The sequence below is a fragment of the Drosophila mauritiana genome, chromosome 3R (assembly GCF_004382145.1).
Source record: "Drosophila mauritiana strain mau12 chromosome 3R, ASM438214v1, whole genome shotgun sequence".
Taxonomy (NCBI): domain Eukaryota; kingdom Metazoa; phylum Arthropoda; class Insecta; order Diptera; family Drosophilidae; genus Drosophila; species Drosophila mauritiana.
The window spans coordinates 12,908,095-12,927,662 of NC_046670.1; the positions used below are offsets into that span (position 1 = coordinate 12,908,095).

At 40.2% G+C, this 19,568-nt stretch overlaps 4 protein-coding genes and 1 non-coding gene across 6 annotated transcripts in view; 3 read left to right on the forward strand and 2 right to left on the reverse strand.

Moving 5' to 3' along the window:
• The first annotated feature begins 1,704 nt into the window (after nucleotides 1-1,704).
• On the forward strand, nucleotides 1,705-1,786 carry Trnas-gcu. Its single transcript has one exon. It is a non-coding gene; the product is annotated as a tRNA-Ser (tRNA).
• An 8,355-nt stretch (nucleotides 1,787-10,141) lies between these two features.
• On the forward strand, nucleotides 10,142-11,164 carry LOC117144239 (huntingtin-interacting protein K). The gene is made up of 4 exons (XM_033309309.1): nucleotides 10,142-10,349; nucleotides 10,549-10,610; nucleotides 10,675-10,782; nucleotides 10,928-11,164. Exons 1-4 carry the CDS (start codon nucleotides 10,244-10,246, stop codon nucleotides 11,024-11,026), a joined length of 375 nt encoding a protein of 124 aa, XP_033165200.1. The 5' UTR covers nucleotides 10,142-10,243; the 3' UTR covers nucleotides 11,027-11,164.
• A 4-nt stretch (nucleotides 11,165-11,168) lies between these two features.
• On the reverse strand, nucleotides 11,169-13,696 carry LOC117144238 (dnaJ homolog subfamily B member 12). Of its 2 annotated transcripts, XM_033309307.1 has the most exons (7): nucleotides 13,254-13,696; nucleotides 12,690-12,864; nucleotides 12,219-12,633; nucleotides 12,041-12,153; nucleotides 11,810-11,973; nucleotides 11,659-11,755; nucleotides 11,169-11,444 (listed from the first exon to the last, which is right to left on the reverse strand). In XM_033309307.1, the coding sequence occupies exons 1-7, from the start codon at nucleotides 13,384-13,386 to the stop codon at nucleotides 11,402-11,404; spliced, it is 1,140 nt and encodes a 379-aa protein (XP_033165198.1). In that variant the 5' UTR covers nucleotides 13,387-13,696; the 3' UTR covers nucleotides 11,169-11,401. The 2 variants fall into 2 exon arrangements, with proteins under 2 accessions (XP_033165198.1, XP_033165199.1); XM_033309308.1 differs by having other exon boundaries at nucleotides 11,169-11,755; nucleotides 13,254-13,386.
• A 528-nt stretch (nucleotides 13,697-14,224) lies between these two features.
• Nucleotides 14,225-19,568, forward strand: part of LOC117143257 (protein roadkill) — a 59,110-nt gene continuing 53,766 nt past the window's right edge. Inside the window, exons 1-2 of the mRNA XM_033307828.1 lie at nucleotides 14,225-14,685; nucleotides 19,430-19,496. The gene's annotated coding sequence lies outside the window, so the exon portion shown is untranslated. The remainder of the gene's footprint in view (nucleotides 14,686-19,429; nucleotides 19,497-19,568) is intronic.
• On the reverse strand, nucleotides 14,755-17,043 carry LOC117143259 (probable cytochrome P450 6d5). The gene is made up of 5 exons (XM_033307830.1): nucleotides 16,447-17,043; nucleotides 15,977-16,129; nucleotides 15,487-15,917; nucleotides 15,127-15,375; nucleotides 14,755-14,992 (listed from the first exon to the last, which is right to left on the reverse strand). Exons 1-5 carry the CDS (start codon nucleotides 16,974-16,976, stop codon nucleotides 14,829-14,831), a joined length of 1,527 nt encoding a protein of 508 aa, XP_033163721.1. The 5' UTR covers nucleotides 16,977-17,043; the 3' UTR covers nucleotides 14,755-14,828.

The window sequence follows — 19,568 nt, forward strand, 5'->3', positions numbered from 1 at the left end:
ACTTTGCCACCCGCGCGATTGGCAAAGGGATAAGTAACAAAAAAGTTTGTGGCATGTTGACCACTTTGTCGTCGGCCTTTGGCTAGTTTTAATACCGTGGGTATGGCAATTTAGGGTATTATGTTTTCCTGGACAGCAGCTGCTAACTCATCTATCTTTTACCTGTCTAGATCTCAGGATCTGCAACACATACAGATATGAATTTTGGGATGTAGGTTTTATGTGTTGCCTTTATTTGTTGTAGATTATTAAATTTATTTGCACTCTGTGGTTTACCTTATAAAATATTGTTTATTCCATATACAAAAGATAAGCCATCGGATTAAGAGATTATAAGTATATATTAGGGCATGTTCTTAAGAAATTCGGAAGTATGGAAAATGTTCTAATAGCCTAGGTATCTGCAAGTACATACAGTCTATTTGAACTACCCCTTCTTTTTTTTGCTTTTCTGTGCAATTTCCGCTTCAGTGTCGATGCAATTTGTATTAGGAAAGTTTTGCGAATTCAAAAGGGGCGGGTGGCGCGAAAGAATTTCAGAGTGCGCAAAGTATCTGAAGGCAATAAATTCCGAGTAACGAACATTTTCAGCATCTCTGATTTATGCTCAATTAGCAACTGGCAGTGCCCCCTGTTCTTCCAGATCCAGATACGTAATCCATAAACCTGACAACGGCTTCACACGACATCCATCAAAACTCTTTTTGGCGCTTCTGCTGACTTTTATGGCAGAGAGCCCCCTTCTCGGTCCTTTTTTTTGGGGTCGTAAAACCATTTAAGTCGCTGCCGCCGACGCCTTTCGAAGATTTTATGCTCAGTTAACCCGATAGTGGGGAGTGGGGCGAGAACGACCCCCTGGCAATGATCGTAAAACTATACACGCGCCTCCCTCCGTCATAAATGCGTCAAAGTCAATTTGGTTTATCCTTTTCCTTGGTCCTGGTCCCATGTATCTGCATGCTCCTCGCGCTCATCACGCAATATTTTTTATGACTTAATACGATTTTACCAAGTTGCTGGTTGGTTGGGGAGAAAAAGGTGCTGGGGATGGCGGACTTTTCGAGTTTACCGCTCGTAAAAATTAATTTAAATTGATTCCACTGATGAGTTGAAGCTGTGGTTGCCTTTTGGCAGCGGTTCAAGAAACCTTTTAAAGGAAGAGCTTTGGCCTTATGTGATTGGAAAGAGATATATGGCCTTTTAAATACTTGTAAGTTATCCACAAATTCAGCTAATGATTGAATGTTCAAATATTTTTGAATGATTAAGAATAATATTCTATTAGCTGCGTTTTTTTTAAGCCACAACTTAAGGATGGGTTATGTTATCTTGGCTCCTAAAACAATTTGAAAAATTAATAATAAATTGTCAGAATTATGAATACAATTTGCTAAATGCCTTTCTTGCTGAATCTTCAGCAACCTTTGTTGGCACCTATTTTATTCATTATCTAACCATAAATTAAATAAGGCCTAAGCAAACGCAGCTGGAGTGAAGCATTCACTCAAGTTTCGAGCTGAAACCAGTTATCATCTGAGCGAAATCTACGACTCAGTCGCAGTTCCCAAATTAGATAAGAAAATTTCCGCTTGTTACTCTTATTCGCGCTAACTTCTTTAGATACTCTCATAGATAGTTGGTAAAGCGAAGAAAGTGGTAGTACGGAGTCTACAAAATGGTCTTCGATTTCGTGGAAAAGAAAGTGACGAGGTGGCCGAGAGGTTAAGGCGTTGGACTGCTAATCCAATGTGCTCTGCACGCGTGGGTTCGAATCCCATCCTCGTCGAATGGAATTTTTTTTGTCTCCATCAAGCAATTTGTTTTTCGATTAGAATATTAATGAAAAGCAATGTGTGAATTACTTTATGGAATATTTTAACTCGAATTTAACTTTCATTTTATATATCTATTTAAACTGGTTGGAAACTAATTAGGTTTCTTGATGAAGAAACGTTTTATCACTGTGATAATTATAACAATTTTGATTTTAAATATATAACCATTTACAGATAGAATATGCGTTATATAAATAAGGTATTGATGTACTATAGAAAGATATATTTCAGTTCTAACCTATTTTGTTGACCCTACAAGGCAACCATTGCATTTTTGGCAGCATTCGTCTCTAAGCCATTTTTTAGTTTTCGTACCTTTTGTTTTCCTGGCTGTAGTCATACATCAATATATTTTGGCTGCCTGATGTGCGGCTAGGCATATATATCCTCTGATACCGCCCTCCCGCGCTTTTGCCCATCTATAGCCTAACCCAATTGGCCATAAAGCCAACGGCCAGAAACGCCGAGGCAACTTCACTTGGTCCTGATGAAAGTGGCGCGGCTGGGGGATTGGAAACCAAATGCTTGCACAATTGCTAACCCTCCGCACTTGTGGCCAAAAATCAAAATCTTAAAAAAAGCAAGCCGCCTGCGAGATGGAAAGCCGAGCGAAATGAATTGGATTGAATTGGAATGGTAGGCGATAAAAATAAATCTTTGCGAGTGCGCAACGCGGCGCCATCAAACAGCTGACGTGCTGCAAGGATATGGGCAGCGAGGGAGGTTGGGGTTATAGGATGTGGGTTGGCAGGGCAGACTGGTAATGATGAAATTGAATTGTCCTGGCTGCACTCGAAGGGATGCGGGTAACTGCCGCCAGCGCCATAAGTCATACATGGAGCGTTATCCTTGAGGATTTTGCATTCTCCACCATTGGAATATTGCGAGTGCTACACTGGGCAAAATAATCCATGCCATACGTAGGATAAAAGATTCTCATAACAGTATTTTCTTAAAAAATCTCATTCAGATATTTTATTAGGTTCCTTTTTCTTTTTTTGTAATCCTTAAGCGTTTATTAAAGATTATACAAATATATTTCTAAATATTTATACAATATTGACCCAGATTTCTAACAGTATCTAGTTGAGGTTAAGGGTTGTGGGGTATGTTAAGTCACTATCTTCTTGCCCCTACCCCGACTTCAATGTATCTTCGACATCGAGCGATTTGAGTCGCCTTGCGCGAACTCAGTTCAAGTCACTTCAATATGCAAATGCTGCTCAATTGAGCTTGTCTTTCATTTTTATGTCCCGAGCAGCTCTAACCCTTTCTCTTTTCGCCTTTAAAGCCCTCTTGGCCGGTCTGAAACATTTTCGCCGAATTTTCCATCTTCGCATCAACTTTCCCATAGACGCCATCAATTTTGATGCCTTTTCTATCGCTGGCCATTTTGCAGCGGGTTCATAAAAAGGCAACACACACACACACAAACTTAACGATATGAGCGAGAATGTTCATTGAAGGAGCTGCCATAAATGGATCAGTTCGGTTAGATGGGCAGCTTCTGGTGTCCACCAAAGTGTGGCATTCGGCCATTTGGAAGGGGTAACCCCGCAGACATCCTTTTTCCCTTGCCATGAAGGAGTCGTAGTGGAGAATAATGAGTTTTGGATTATGTTTAGTGTCGATTGTTTATGGTCAAATGGGAATTTGCTTAAGAGCACACATTAGCTAAGGCGTTGAAAAATGGGAAAAAAATCATGTGACTTGTGTTTGATGTCACAGGATTATTTGCTGATTTCAAGTGCCAAATATATTAAACTTGCGACCAAATCGATAATTTCAGAAAATAATAGGTTATAATAAAATCCTTTGCACATAATATTACTTTTTAGTAGGAGCCTCTCCAATTTTATTCAAATCATTAGTTCCTTATTTACAAATAAATATATATACTAGTAACACAAATGAGGTTATTAAATTTTAAGTACATATACATATTTTACTTATCATCTCTTACATTTCGAGAGCCCAAAAACAAGTTATGTAATCCCTTTTGTAGGCCTACAAATTCACCTGTGCGTCACTTTCAAGGTCGCAACCCATAAAAAACCTACCAATTCACAAGACCCGGGGCAAAATCCAAGACCAGACACGAGTTACACGACTTTCACCCACGACAGGGCGAACAAAAGGCATCCAAAAATCGGGAGAAAGGAGTAGGTATCGCATCCACTTGGTCATCTTGGTGGATTGGGTCAAATGGACGACCCACTGCGATGGTCGATGGTGAGCTGATTGAATAATCGCACCGCCATGTGGGGGACAGTGGAACAAATCGAGTCTAATAGACTGATTAATATACAAGATTTCCAGTTTGGCCCAAGTCAACTCGACCACCCACTCCCCCTCGAAATTCCCGGCAAATCACGCAGCCCCTGCCCCGCCCCTTTTTTAGCATGTAACACGATTCGTGTGGATTAACTGCGCTCAAGTTGATTGATTGTTTAAATGATGTATAGACATTTGATGTTTTTTTTTCGTCTGCTCGTGTTCGCCTTCTTGCCTTTGGCTTCTCTACGTACACTCAGCGAAATATATACTATTTTTGATTTATGTATTATATGTGGGCTTAATTCCCAGTTAAAAATATATTTTTTTATAAATTTGTAGAAGAAAATACGTCAAAAATTTAAATTAACTTTTATACTTTACCTTTACAGTAAACTCAAAATTCTATACATATACATGTTTTTTTTTCAGTGTATTCACAGCTCACACCTCTCTTGTATTTTCAGCAAAAGTCTGGCTACCGCTCTTCTAATTAGTAACATTCAGGCGAGAAATTAACTTTTGAAGAATTCTACCTCTTTTTTTCGCTTTTGATTTTGGCAAACTTTTTTTGGGATGGTGATCACATGAAATTGATTGAGTGGAGCAAAGGAACAAGTTTCTTCTTTTTTCTCCCAAAAAGGAAGTGGCATAATAATGAAACAACCCTTTAGTAAGTTTTAAAGAAAGAAATAAAGAATAATTTGTATGGAAATTATAAATAATGTTATGTACTAGGCGGATATCCGGATGTGTTCATTGATTTACACACTGTGCAAATATCTCGCAATAATTTGTATACAAAGTATGCCTCACTGAGGTCGAAGTGAAAATATTTAAGATAATATCAGTATAAAATGTAACTACTTTTATAATCTGTTTGCTTATAAAGGATACTCATGTTTCTATAGTATTATTAATCCTTAGCAAGGACATATACATATATAGTATAGCTTATAAGATTAAACAATAGGTATCAATAGTGCAGCAAGCCGTTTTCTTCACCTAAAGTTATGCTGTTCCGCTGTAAAGTATGCAGTGCCATTTACCCTTTATTATCCTGGCCACCCAACCAAAGGATATATGGATGTATGCCCTCTCACTCTGCCCCGCTCTAACCCCATCTCGCTCCCACTTGGTACACCTTAAGTGCGCGGTGGCTGAAGGCGGATGCGGATGCGTAGTTTTGGTTATAAAAAAGAAATATTACGCATTATGCCAAATTGGCGGAGACTGTCGGGCGGCAATAATAACGTTTAGGGTTAAATGCATGACACAATGGCAGACAGTTTTAGTGTTCGCCGGTTATAAAGTCAACGAAAATACGCACTCCCCTCGAAAGTAAGGGTTATGTTATAACCCTATTGATAAGAAGAGAGCCTCGAATGTTTATGCACTTTTCGGTCTGCAAAAGTTACTCACTCTTATCGAAACTTTTCCACGGACTTTTTGCATACTTGCATTCTGGTGCTTTTTCTTTTTTGCCAGAAGGTGAGATTAGGATGTGGATGGGAAAAGTGCATAAAATAACAAAGTAACGTATTGAATGGGAATGCACTATTTAATAGAATGGTCAATATATTTTAACTTCAAAGTTGCGCTACGTTGCACTTAAAAATCATTTTAAAAATAATATAATAATATAAAGTGTCCTAATATATATAATATATAGAAATATTTATAATTACACATTTTCCTAACCTGCAAAATAAGATCTCAACAGTATTATCTGAGCCACAAATCCTGAGATAATTTACTTTTTCGAAATAAATTTATTAGTAACGAATTCCTTTTAGTTTCGTTACCATTTCCGATTCTATTTGTGCCAGTCCTTGGGCCATTAATCTTCTAGGCGGTCAATTGTCTACCTCTAGGTTAAGTACCTTTCAGCTAATCCGTGTAGGTAACTTATGTAAATGTTAACAGGCACTAAAAATGAAACAATGCCGGCAAACTAACCTACTGCCAAATACAAATTTATTGAGGCAACACCAAGAACCCAAAACCAAACCAAAAAAAAGCAGGAAAAAACCCGCAGGCAAACTCAGCCAGTTCATAGGTATGTTGCAAAGGATGTTCGGAGTCGTTTCGCCTAACGACACTAATAAAATATTGAACAGGCCATCGATAACCGAAAGGAGTTACTGTCAACGAACCCTTGAGACGGTGGGAGGTGGAAAATGCTTGTGGGTGGGGCTGGGAAAGCGCTTACGTCGATGGCAAAGATGACGATTAAAACAAATTTCCACGACAACCTGGCGCCGTTTAGCCAGCGGAAGGAAGCGAAATTGTTAAACGCAAAAGTTGCAAAATGTCAGGGATACATTATGGCCCAGAGGGGGGAGGGGGGCGGTGGAAAAGTGGGCGGAAGATGGGACTTTACGACAGACAAACTCGAGGGTTTGCACCTTCTTTCTGCGGAGCCGCAGGGGCATGGAGCAACTTGGCAACTTGCAGACAAGTTTTAAATGAATGAGCAGCGGCTTCCGTTCGATGCGTTCCAAACTGGCCAATGCCCAGAACTAGAAAGTACACTCGAAGAAAGGGAAAGATTTTACAAAAGATACAGATACTTTGTACAAAGAATTGGGTTACCAACGCAGTCAATTCTGCTTATAAAAGCACTACCAATAAAAATACTTTCATTTCTTTATCCCAAACATTTTTAATAGTATTTCAACAAGAAATAGTAAAACATTGATTTTTTAGCATATTTATCTGAAGTAAACATTATGGTTTTAAGTGTAACGTTTGTGCGTGTATGCCGCTGAATCGCTGGCTGTGTGTCCATCCTGTGAAGCATGACAATGGCCAAAAGGATGCTTCCTCGAGTGGCGACCACTTGCCAATTGCGATTATGGTTTATGTACACCCCGATAAAGGTCGTCAATAGGTCGCCTTCGCCACACAAGCTCAGCTACCTCAAGGATAGCCCCAAACCCAATCCGAATTCTCATCTCAATCCCCGTTCCAATCCCCGCCAGCTGAAAGTATCCTTGCAAGGAGCAACTTTTCGTACTTCGCTATCTGTTACAGTTGGAACTTTTGCTGACCATTGGAGCGCCTTCAATGGCTCAATTATTTGCCCCAATCCTCGTTTTTTCTCCAGTTGAGTTGGTTTGATTTCGGGTTTGGTCTTGTTCTTGGTTGCTACAAGGATAATTCCTCGTGGCGTCAGTCAAGCGCTCACCCATAGACATAAATATTTAAGGACACACACTGGATTTGAGCCGCGCTTTCGAGTGTTATTAGCGTAATTGAGTTTGCTAGCCAATTATGCATGCAATGAGCCAGAAACGCCAACGTTCGCCGCCTTCAAAAACTGAACCCAAAATTTAAAGACCGTCCTTGAATCGCCCATTTGAATGGAAAACTCGTGGCTGGGTTGCAGGAGTCGGACGCGTCGTCTGTGCAACAGTTCTTGAAAATTGCATTTTCTTAATTTATTTGCTATGCTAATTTATTTATTGACTGGCCACGAATGCCACAGCCCAATGTCATTTGGCACAGACGACACGGCCCATGGCATCCTGAAAATCACGCAGACAAGTGCATATTAAACAGCAGGGGTCACAATTTTGGGTTCAAGAATGTATTGAAACACAGGAAACTGCAACTTAAATTAATATGAATTTGCAAAAATTGTATATGTACATTTATTATTATTTATTACTCTTTTAATACAGCTTATCTATCATACAGTTTTATTTTTCAGACAAGTTTATAATTCTTTGGCAATACTCATTGCTAGTATTGTGAACTCGTCTGTATGTGCAGCCAATTGCATTCTGCATTCAGTTCGTGAAGGGAATGCCCCAAAATGAAGCAGGAAGTGTGCTTTCATTCAGCCAGCAGAAATGCTGATTTTTGGTGGAGGTGTGGCAAATTGAACACATGTTCATTGCCAAATTCTTGAATTAAATTGGCTATGGGCATCAGCAATATCATGCAGGTTTCCCAATTGATAATCACAAAATTTACATTCGGGTGTTAGTAATTAGAATATGGAAAGACAAGAGAGCAGAAAGTTCTAAATATAACAGAAAAGATACAAATAAATTAAAGTTTGTACTCCTTAAAGTATCTACACATATCTACATTCCTTTAAACATATATCAGCATTTCTTGCGCCTTAAATTATTACACAATCCTGATAACTCATTTATGGCGTGTCGTCTGTGCTATCTTTGTATCTATTTCGCACACTCAAAAAGTTGGCATAAAAAGAACAGAAACCACAACCGCACCAAAAAAAAAAAAAAAAGCAATAAAACCGAGTGTAAAACGCAAAAAGTAACCACCAGAAGGGAAACAACAAATTCGACAAAATGTTTGCCCTTCGCGAAGACAATGCAAGTTAAATTACGTCACGCAAGCGAATTTAACCCCGAAAAAATGGCAAAAAAGATACTGTGTGAATTTTTGGGTGCCAGCACCAACACACACGCATGCACACACACACACTCACAGGAGCAGGATGCCCCTGTGGATATGCAACGCTCAATTTGCCATTGCCAACCACAATGGCAACCGAAATTGGCAACTTAATTTATGTGCTGCGCTAATTAGCACCATAATTTAATTTCCAATTGGCAAACGGAAAAAATGGGGGAAGCAAGTGTTGAAAAACGGGGAAAAATGGAAAATGGCGGAAGCTTGGGTGGCGAAAACGAGAACTGGGCTAACAATGCATTGCCTGTTGCTGCCAATCACATATGCTTCGTTTAAGCTGAGATTTCGCTGGTAAACAAAATGCATTTTCCCCTTTTGAGTATTCTTCATTAAAGGTAAATTAGTTGATATATGTAATATTATTTTTGCATTGTTTTCAATTATTATTAGTCCTATAATTTCCATTTATATTTCTAATTATTTATTTATTTAAGAATTTGTTATGTTTATTTGCCGACTCGGCTAACTTTCTCAACTCAAAAAAGATTTTTACACTTTTAAAGGGTATCTGTGTGACTGAGTTACTTTAGATATGAAAGTTCCCACAATTCACATTTCTTATTTATTTTCCGATCACTTGCGCGCCGCATGCGAAATTCCGAGGAAAAACCCGGAGCTGCCGAAATAAAATCGAATTAAATGCAGTGCACATATGTCGCCACCCCGTGGACCCCCTTTTTTTCTCTTTTTGCGACCATCCTTTCGACCCCATCGCACCCCCCCATGTGCGCACACGCCCCCTAACAAATGATGTTGACCGCCCATGGTCATGGATGCTAATTAATCTTGATTTTCAGACCGGGCAAAGCACGCAAGCAGGAGGAACTGTGAGTGTCCTTACGTCAAAGTGACAATTAAATTAATCATGATGGCAAACGATTATGTCAACAGGACACAGTGACACACACATGGACTAGAGGAGCGCCGGCGGGGGAGCTGGACTAAAAAAGGATGTCGCACATGTCCATGGGAGCAGCGAAGTATTCATGTCTCTGCTGCTTCAAAATCTAATTATAGCCGGGCATCAAACTTATAATTAACATTTCGACCGCAGCACAAAAATTGGAATGTGCGAAAGAAACGAGCAAAGCGCCAAAAGCAGTTACTTACGTTGCATGTGCTAGACATTTTTAATTAGTTTTGCGGTTGACACATAAACTTTAGCATTGACTTTAAATTTAAAGATGTTCTGTTGCCAAATGTTTTATTTAAAACTGGTGTGGCAAACTTTTCACTGTTCTCCCTTTCCCCTTTTTGTCAAAATCAACTCCGTTTAGCTTATTGTTTAACAATATGACACTATTTCTCAGCGTTCTGATGATTTTACTGTTTCTCTGGTTGGAAGTGTACAATTGTTGAAGTACAATTTTCAAACTACGCGCCTTTTGAAACAGGGCTGTCGTGTTCGATCAAAAACAGCCAGGTGGCAACGCTGCCACTCAGCATAAATGCAATAAATTTACTAAAGCACTGAGAACATATAGAAAAAAGCCAACTTCTAAATTCGAAATCACATAAGAAACTTCAAAAACTTATAAAATTAAAAACCAAACACTCATAGTTTAATAGTTAAATTCTGTCGATTGTGTTATCGCTAGTAGTCCATCTCTAATCGCACGAGGTGAAGAAATCGCAAAAAATTTCGGAACGTTTATTGAATTAAACATACAAAACAATTGAAAATGACGGAAGCAGCGGAAATCAACGGCAGAGAAGAAGTGGAGGATGACGAGCAGGATCAAAAGCAAAAGAAATCCGACGTGAAACGACATGACGACGGCGCGGCAGGTAAATATTCCACATGCGCCCCCCTTCCCCAACAATCAATCCATCATTCCACTAAAAATTGCACAAAAAAGTGGCATCTATGAAAAAATATCATGTATTGAAGTGCACACAAATTTTTGGCGCTTAAAAGTGGGAATGAGTAACACAAACCCTAAATAAATTAGGAGTATTTATACTAAAACTTCCAACTTTCTTTTAGATTTGGAACGTGTGACGGATTACGCCGAGGAAAAGGAGATCTCTGCGGACAATATATCCAGCGTAAGTATATTTATAAACAATATAATACCCGTATTTATAATATCCTTTTTTGGGTTATTTACAGGCCGTGGAACAGTTTGGCAACCAGCGTAACAAGGAGAACGAACTGCGAGTAGCCAAAGAAAAGGAGCTCCAGAAGGTCCAAGTCAAGAAGGAGGACATTGAACTGATTGTACGTATGCGAAACTACTAGAGAGAGTTCCTTGTATAAGCTCCAAATCCCTAAGATTTACGAGTATCATGTGTTACTCCTTTAGTTTCCCATAGATATCTTCCCTCTGATCTCCCTTGGTAATGGATTTCCTCTGCCATTTCAGATGAACGAGCTGCTGGTTAGCAAGGCGCATGCCGAGAAAGTGCTCCGCGAGCAGAGCGGCGACGTGGTGGCCGCCTTGGAAGCCATCATCAGCAACTGAGGTGCTCGGGTTATCCGTCTGTTCTTCTTTTATGTAGCGTAACACTGCTTTATTTGTACATTTATAAACTCTAGCGAAGAAAACAATACAAAACAAGATTTTTAAGCCCACAAGTTAGAGAAAGAGTGGCTAAACGAATTCATTTTGGATTTATAATAACTTGCAATTTTATTCAGAGTATCGCCACTGCCCATGCGTATCCGTGTATAATTTATGTTTATAGTTATCCGATTGCTAAATGAAAAAACAAGAGTCCTTCGTCTCAGCCGCCCACTTATACTCGTAAATATGACTTTTTGGCAGTTGCGTTTGCTTCGCTTTCACATATTGCCGATTGCTTTCTATGGAAATGAAAATGCCGATCGATGGATCGTGCTACCAAACGTTATTAGGGAAACTCTGATGTCTCATAGCAGCTCTATGCGTTTCCGTTTCCGGTTCGTTTTGGGTGGGGGAGAGAGGGTAGGTATTTAAATAGACATATAAATTATGAAACAAAATAGACAATGAAATTCATTTATAACAACTAAAGCAAAGTATGTAGTAACTACAACCCAGTTAAGGTTTAAAATTGTGGATTTGAGGATTAGCTTTTCGTGTGATAGCATTAACTAATTTATGTGATTAAATACTTTTGCAGATTCTCGCACGACGGCGTGTTGATGTTCTGCGCCTTTCTGTACAGGTCCCGATCGCCAAAGGTACGCGCCTTGGCCAGCATTGAGTCGCCTGTAGATCGTTTATGTTAATATCAGTTTAGTATAGTTGCTCTGCCTAACTTACGATAATTCCGCTCTCGACTGCAGGAGTGTTTTAGATGATTCACGAAGTCCTCTTCCACGGATTCCTCTAATCGGGCTACGGATCCCTGGTATTCTGAATAGAAGTTGTCCTTTACGTAGTATGGTACCTTCAGGGAGTTTGTCTCACGCTTCACCGAATATTTACTGCGTGTTAAAAAAGAAGCCAGATTAGTGCTTAGCCAAGGATGGACTTCTTAAAGGATTTGCTTACTGAGAGGGCGTCAAGCTGTACATTGGGTCCGAGATGAAGAAGGACGACATCATGGAAAGTCCAATGAGCAGCAAGATGGGCAGAAAGTTGACCAAGGCCGAAGAGTTGTTACCCTAGATATGGCGAAAAATAGACAGTCGTTTAAGGTGCACACATGGTTTCGACTCGGAACACTTACTTCTCGATCCTCGCGAGCCTGCTGACGACGTCGCTGCTGCCGCATGTAGACATTCTGCTGTGGGAATCCGCCGTTGAAGAACATATTGAACAGCTCCTCGGCACTGATGTCAGCCTGGAATCCGCGCGAGTATCCATACTCGTTGTTGTAGTACTGACCGTGTCCATGGTGTCCGCCACCATTGTTGCCGTGACCATTGTGCGACTCATTGATGCCATACAGGTCGTAGTTCTTGCGCTTTTCGGCATCCGTAAGTACGCCAGCAGCATTGCCGAGAGCCTTGAAAGCCTCCACCGACCCAGGAGCCTTATTCTTGTCGGGATGCAATTGCAGAGCCAGCTTCTTGTAGGCCTTTTTGATCTCCGAGTCAGTGGCCGTCTTGCTCACGCCCAGTACTTCGTAGTAGTCCTTACAGCTAATGAATACCAAATGCAATTAGTAATGTGAAAGGCTATATAGAGTGGTACCTACGTTTTGATCTTTCGCACAGCCTCCAACTGATCATTGGTGTAATCTGGGGCACTGGAGCGGGAATCCGAGTTCACACGTTTCCTCGGCCCGCTGTCCTTCTCATCGCTGGCAGCCGCTGTACGGGATTTGCCATTGCTTCCGTTGCTCGAAGTGCTCTTCACCTGGGCAAGCAGCCCTAAAAGATGGGGAAGAAACACGTCAGCAGGTTAAAGGTCAATACTCATTTTATGCTGTGGATCTTTATAATAAAGATGTTCTTTTAAAAATAGTGAATGTAGTGTATATCCTGTATTGTGTAATGACTATTACTTCACTGCTTTCCATCTTTAAAATATCGTTTAAACTCTTTGTCAATAGCTAATTCGATAAAGATCGTACCACTCTACTTGGCTAATCCACGACAGGTGCGACATAACAAACATAACTTTGTTGTTTCTACTGATAAGAACAAACCCGTAAGATAACCGCGCTTAAAAGGCAAGGAAAGCATGCTTGCCAAGTAAAATCGGATCGATTGATATGGGAATGTGGACGCAGTGAATCTAATTACTTTGTTGTCCTTACTTTTGGCATTCTCCGTGGGAAAGAGCCTCTCCGCCTTGAGAAGGAACTTCTCGGCCTTTTCGATTTTGCCCGCGGTGAGCGCTTGGACCGCGAGGTCGATGCACCGCTGGGCCTCGTCCTTGTTTCCGTCCATGGCGCCTTAGTGCGTAATCACTAGTATTAGCTAGTTAACTACGTGGTGATCAAAGTAAATAGTGAGGCTCCGCTCTCTTTATTTGTGTGCGTGAGCGTGTGACGTCTATAGGCTACGCACCAACACACACACGTACGCCTGCTGGGTTCTGGGCTCGAAAAGCCTTGTAAAACACGGCTTTTTTAGCCTGACACCTTGCACCTTTTTCACTGTGAATTTGCTTTTCACGACACTTTCAATTTAATTGATTTATTTCGGTCAAATTTTTCGTCAGCCGAGAAAAACAAGGGAGTTGCCACACAGTCTAGAAAAAAACACCAACAGGGATGCTTTTCTATGCAGGTGGTGCCATTATATAGCTAGTTTTTATTGCTATAAGCCAGTCATTTATATAATAAGATATAATAATGTGTAAGGATTCCAATATTTATTTTAAAACATATTTTCAACATATCTGAAACAATTGTTAAAATATATATATATATGGAACACTTTATTTATAAAAAAATTTGCAATATTACACAAGTGTGAGTGATTATGATACATGAGCATTAAGAGTACAGGCCTGGCGAAACAATTGTTAAAAACTTTAAATTTCTAATAATAATTTTATTATTATTATATATATTATTATATTATTAAACTTGAGCACAATTTACATATTTAGTCCGGCCAAGGGGCCCAATATGCTCAAAAAAACCATTTAAGCAACTAGCTATAAAATAGTTAGCTGGTAAACAGCCAAAATAGCCAAGTGGCCAGGCAGAGTTGCATTACCGCAGCGTTGCCGGACCGCCGGCGACAAACATATGTATGCGTTCGTGTGGGTGGTAGCGTGTGAGTGTGTGCCGCAGCATGGGAAGCGAGTGATTCGCTGATTCGCCAAATTCGTCGTATTTACTTGGAAATTTGCAAACTAATAGCCAAGGGTCGCCGCCGAACGAGTGCAATCGAATTGGATGCAAAATCCGTTAATTAGGTGCATTGCGGCCGAAAACGTCATCGCCGCGAGTGCGACAGTGTGCGTGTCCCCAGTGCGTGCGCGCCCGTGAGTGTGTGTGTGCGTGTGTGTGGCGCAGTTCACACAACTTGGCCTGGAAAAAGTGAAAGAGTATTTTTTCGGCCATATTGTGTTGTCATAGCTGGAAAAAGTGCATTTCCCGGCCATATGGAGATTCAGATCATATGCGAAAAAGTATTCGCTAAGCTAAAGTTTACTCAGAATCCCCCCAATGTCGAGTAAATAGGGCGACTTATGTAAAGCGGAGAACGAGAAACTATTTATGTACATTTACAAAGGTGCGTACGCGCGTGTGCCTGTGTGTGTGTGCGTGTGACTGTGTGAGGGAGAAGTGCATCCAATTGAAATGTTTGTTCATATTTTCATTACAAATTGCACGTTTATTATAAGGTTTACATGGTTTAATTGCAATACTTAGGAACTACTTTTTGAGAGACATACGAACGGGAACACCTGATTTGGGCATCAGCGGTACTCCGTGCACGCCGAACTCAATCTCACACTTTTCCTTCCGGATCTCCAGATCGAAGTTCGACAAAACCTTGGCAATCGCTATCTTCACATTCACTTTTCCCATGCGGGCGCCTGGAAAATAGAGGGAAATTTCTTAGTTTCCATGGGAAATTGAAAAGAGATCAGAGGGATATAGTGGAGTTGAGTAGTACTATCTGCAGTATTCAAACTCCCATTTCACCCTGTTTAAGTAGAACCTTTCTTACCGATACACATCCTGGGTCCCTCGCCGAATGGCAAATAGGCCGCCTGGGTGTAGTCCTTGCCATTCTCCAGATACCGTTCCGGTTTGTAGGCAAGCGGATCGGGGAAGTACTCCTCATCCCGGTGCATTCCGATGAGGGAGATTATGATGGGAGTACCCTTCTTGATCACAAGTTTGCTATCGGGCACAGGATAGTCCTTGGTGCAGATTCTATTCAGCAGTGGCAGAGCGGGATATTTGCGAGCAGTCTCTGTAAGAAAGTATACAATATTATACCATTTATATAAAAATATGTAAAACAGATATGAAATATGGTATAAAACTGTGAGACTTAAATGGCCATATTCCCATCAAAACCTACCGAGTACGCAGGCCTCCAGATACTTCATGTCCGAGATGGCGTCGTATGTCAGCTTTCCGCCGTGCTTTTCGATAGCACTGCGAACATCCTCCTTAGCCTTTTCCATCACTTCGGGATTTTGGGTTAGCTCGTACAGGGTAAAGGATGCTGTGGAGGCTGTCGTCTCATAGCCGGCAATGTAGAAGAGGAATAGCTGGCCGGCAATCAAGTCCTTAGACATGGACTTAACTCCATTCTTAGTGCTTTCTGCCGACCAAATATTGTCGTCGGCATTGACCTTTCCCTGATTACGCAGCTGCAGAAGAAGTTGCAGCAGATCCTTGCGAACTATATTGTTCTGTTCTCGAAGATCGACGGTTCGGTTGGACAACTCGCGCATCCGTTCAGTGGCCTCCTGTTTCCAACCGATTTGAACAAAGAATTTCTCCAGCCTGAAAAGGTTGAGAGATATAGGTTTTATGTTTAATAATGAATTCCACCTTCAACTTACCCGGGATACAGGAAACTAGATGCTCCACGAACAATATCTTCAAAGTTATTACGGTTCACTTTTCGGCTAATAACCTGGAATTCGTTGTTGGGGTCCGCAAAGCTATCTACATCTAGTCCAAAAATAGTCGTGGCAATAATGTCGATGGCGTATCTAACAAAGGAAATAAATAGTGTACTTCATTAGCTGTTTATCAGATAAGGGGTATCTGTTTAAATACATTTAGCAACGGCCATAAATTTCGAATGCGTTACGTTATGTTACTTAGTATGTTCATATTTCATAAGAGAGCAAAACTATTGCAAGTTCTCAATTCGGATGAAATAAGATGACTTATAATCATATCGCAGTCTGAAACTGTGAATAGGTTGTACAAATAATAAGTGTAATTTAGTATTTGTAAAAGTCAAATAATAAGCTACATCTTTGTAACGCAATTGACATTTGCTAATCTAATCGCCACAACTTACGTAGCTATTAGCTTCTTGAGTTCCAGCTCTTTGGCGCCGTTCTCAGGCAGTTGCTTCCTAATGCTGTCCACCAACTTGTCTCCAACGGAATCTGAGGTCTCGAACATGGCCTTCAGTTTTCCGGACGTGAAAGAGGGCGTCAGCTTGGTGCGCAAGGCCCTCCAGCTGGCTCCTTCCATTTGGAACAAACTCGCGGACATGGGATCGTTCTTCTCATCCACATACACGCCACGATCGTGGAAACTGGCAAAGTCCTTGACCAACACATCGTGGGCCAGTTGAGCATCTCGGACCAGAAGAGCCGGTCTCAATGTGAGATACAAACCGATCACCGGTTCCTTTGTCGACTTGTACATGTCGTAGATGGCCATTCCGAAGGATCGCTTTCCCTCCGTCACGGATTCCAGCGCACCGAACGGTATGCTCGCTCCCGTCGATGGGAATCCCTTGCGATCCCAGTAGCTAAATGTCCACTTGAGATAGACATATAGCAGCGTGACTGCAGCGATTAGCAAATATATACCAATCATATTGAATCTATCCTGTTTACTATGTCCGCACTTCTAGCGGTCTACAACGCAACTGACTGGTCGTAGCCTACTGCCGATTTATAGTCGGTTAGGCTGGCAAACAATTTCGCCATATGGCTGGCGTTATTACCTTATCTTTGGGTTCGGACGTAAACAAATCCACTCGAGGCGAGCGATTCCCTTAGAGGTAGGTCGGTCAGTCTGCCTGTTTGCTCTTGCCTGGAGGATCGGATCCCTCGCAATGAGTATATCGTACAGTGCTTTCTCAGTGTGACACGACAACTTTGAAATTCTCAGCGGGCGGCAAAAAAGTGCCGACGAATCGTTATGATATTGGTAGGTAGCATTTTTTTTTTTTGACCCACCTAGCCAACCCTGCACTGGTGATACGGCAAAACGTTCCGAGATAATGATGGAGCACTTGTCTTTATATATTCTTGAGGGCGTATCGCAATTGAGGAGCTTCGTTTATATGCATTGATCAACACTGATCGCATCTTGGGAATTTATAATGGCACTTGTGCCAATCACTTATACACGCCTGTGATTGATCGTATGCACATAACTCTTATACATCTCAACAACGGTTATACAACTATTTGAAGGCCCGAGAAGCTGGATAATGATGTATATACGTAAGAATTTATAACACTTAGTCATAGTAGAGGTGTTATTTTTATCTGGGACCCCTTTACCGATTTGGTTTTGTTTTAATTTGTTGATTTTTCACATATGTAAAGGAACATTCTATTCATATCCGCGTTAGTAATTATATATAACTAGTTTGTTGTATACACATAATCATTACAAATCTACAACACTAACAATTAGGAAACTATTTATAAACCACGAAAACAGGTTAATAACGTATGTATGGAATAACTTATAACATACCTTCATAGTAAAATCTTAAAATTTATCTGGGACTTCCAAACTGATTTTGTTGTACCATTGCTAATTAATTAAAAGAGATATATATAGATACTATATTATTATCTTATCATAAATTATATCATAAAAGGCAGAGTGGATATAAACTAGGTTTTAATATTGCAGGTAGTTTATAAGTCGGTATGAAATTTAAATTTGATTAAGCTTTTGCAATTGCTATCTTCACGTTTACTTTTCCTAAGCCAGAAAATACGCAGTATTTTATCTTTCAGATAATTTTAGATCTGTATCTTGTGATGGTTTCTTAACGATGCATTTTCTAGCAGTTGGATTGTTATTTTTGCCATATTTCAGGTAGTGCTTTGGCTGATAGCTTATGGGATTGTAGAAATTCTCGGAATTAAGGTGGCTACCTAAAAGATAGATTACAATGGTAATTTTATTTTTTCAGCATAATCTTGCTAACGGTTACTTGGTAGTGTCCAGTACAAATTCGGTTCAGAATTGCAAGAACTGGGTAATTGCAGATCCTGAAAGATTTATATTAGTAGGTAGATTGGTAACTGGTCCTTATATGGTAACAAACTGCACAAGGTACAGTTCTTCAGGAACTTCATGTTAATCGTGTCTTTTGATTGTTTAATAATTCATATCAAAATTCGTTTCTATTTATAAATGTTGCTTAAACCAGTCTAATCACATTCAAGTACTTGAAAGATGTGCTTAATTTAAATGAAGCAGATAACTGGTTACCTTATCGAAGTGATATAGTTTGCGGGTTGCGCCGAATCGGATTGACCTAGGCCCAGGGGCTATCCCCAATGTTTTGAAGAACCTGTGACTTGCACATATGTATCCCTACAAGCAGACCAACTCTCTCCGCCCCACAAAACTTTCCGCTTGGCTGGTACCGCCTGTTTTGACCCGCTTTGTTGACTTTGACGTTTATGGTAGCGCTCTTCGATGTTCAGGTTGTTCACTTGAGAACTTTGTGCTGTCAAAGTAATTTGTTGTTGCTCTCCGCCACGTTGTTGCCGTTGTTGTTTTTGTGCAGCGAGTGGCAACGACTTTGGTTAAGTATGTAAGCAGTACCCGCACAATGGAAACAACAATAAAAACAACAATGATATAAAGACAACAACAACAGCATGCGGCATACGAAGTCGAAGACGTTGAACCGATTCGAGTATTTCGATTCTTATATATGGGGTTTTTGTTTCTGAAATTCGTTGGGTGTATGCAAATAATTTTAAAAATACAATTACATCAGCGCTAATAAAATAAATGGTTGTTTTGGATCTAATTTTGTCATTTTGTCTAAAATAATTGAGTTTATTTTAATACAAATTGAATGTTTACGTTTTTTTATTGTATGCATGTATGTGAATCAAAATGTTGTTCTTCTAAAACCATTTGATTCTATTGTCTTGCGCTCAGTTGTTACCAACCAAACAAAACCAGATTGAAACAAGCTCGTTTTATTTGTTGCACGAAATTTATTAACATCATTAAATTAATTAGTATATAATTGTCAACATTAATGCATTCCTCGCCTTTTCCAGACATCTTGACTCGCTTGGCTTTGGCTTGTAAATTACAGGAAGGAACAGCAGTAATAACTTAAACAAGGTGAGTTTCTTTACAAGATCTCTGCAATTAAATCGGGATTGCTGGTGCGGTCAGTGGTTAGCAATGTTTTCA

Coding starts and splice junctions, on each gene's coding strand:
- LOC117144239 (XM_033309309.1), top strand. CDS start 10,244: ATGACGGAAGCAGCGGAAATCAACGGCAGAGAAGAAGTGGAGGATGAC. Junction 10,350..10,548: donor ACATGACGACGGCGCGGCAG/GTAAATATTCCA, acceptor ACTTTCTTTTAG/ATTTGGAACGTGTGACGGAT. Junction 10,611..10,674: donor CTGCGGACAATATATCCAGC/GTAAGTATATTT, acceptor GGTTATTTACAG/GCCGTGGAACAGTTTGGCAA.
- LOC117144238 (XM_033309307.1), bottom strand. CDS start 13,386: ATGGACGGAAACAAGGACGAGGCCCAGCGGTGCATCGACCTCGCGGTC. Junction 12,634..12,689: donor GCTGTGCGAAAGATCAAAAC/GTAGGTACCACT, acceptor GGTATTCATTAG/CTGTAAGGACTACTACGAAG. Junction 11,974..12,040: donor TACAGCTTGACGCCCTCTCA/GTAAGCAAATCC, acceptor TTTAACACGCAG/TAAATATTCGGTGAAGCGTG.
- LOC117143259 (XM_033307830.1), bottom strand. CDS start 16,976: ATGATTGGTATATATTTGCTAATCGCTGCAGTCACGCTGCTATATGTC. Junction 16,130..16,446: donor CTCAAGAAGCTAATAGCTAC/GTAAGTTGTGGC, acceptor TTCCTTTGTTAG/ATACGCCATCGACATTATTG. Junction 15,376..15,486: donor TCTGGAGGCCTGCGTACTCG/GTAGGTTTTGAT, acceptor ACTTTCTTACAG/AGACTGCTCGCAAATATCCC.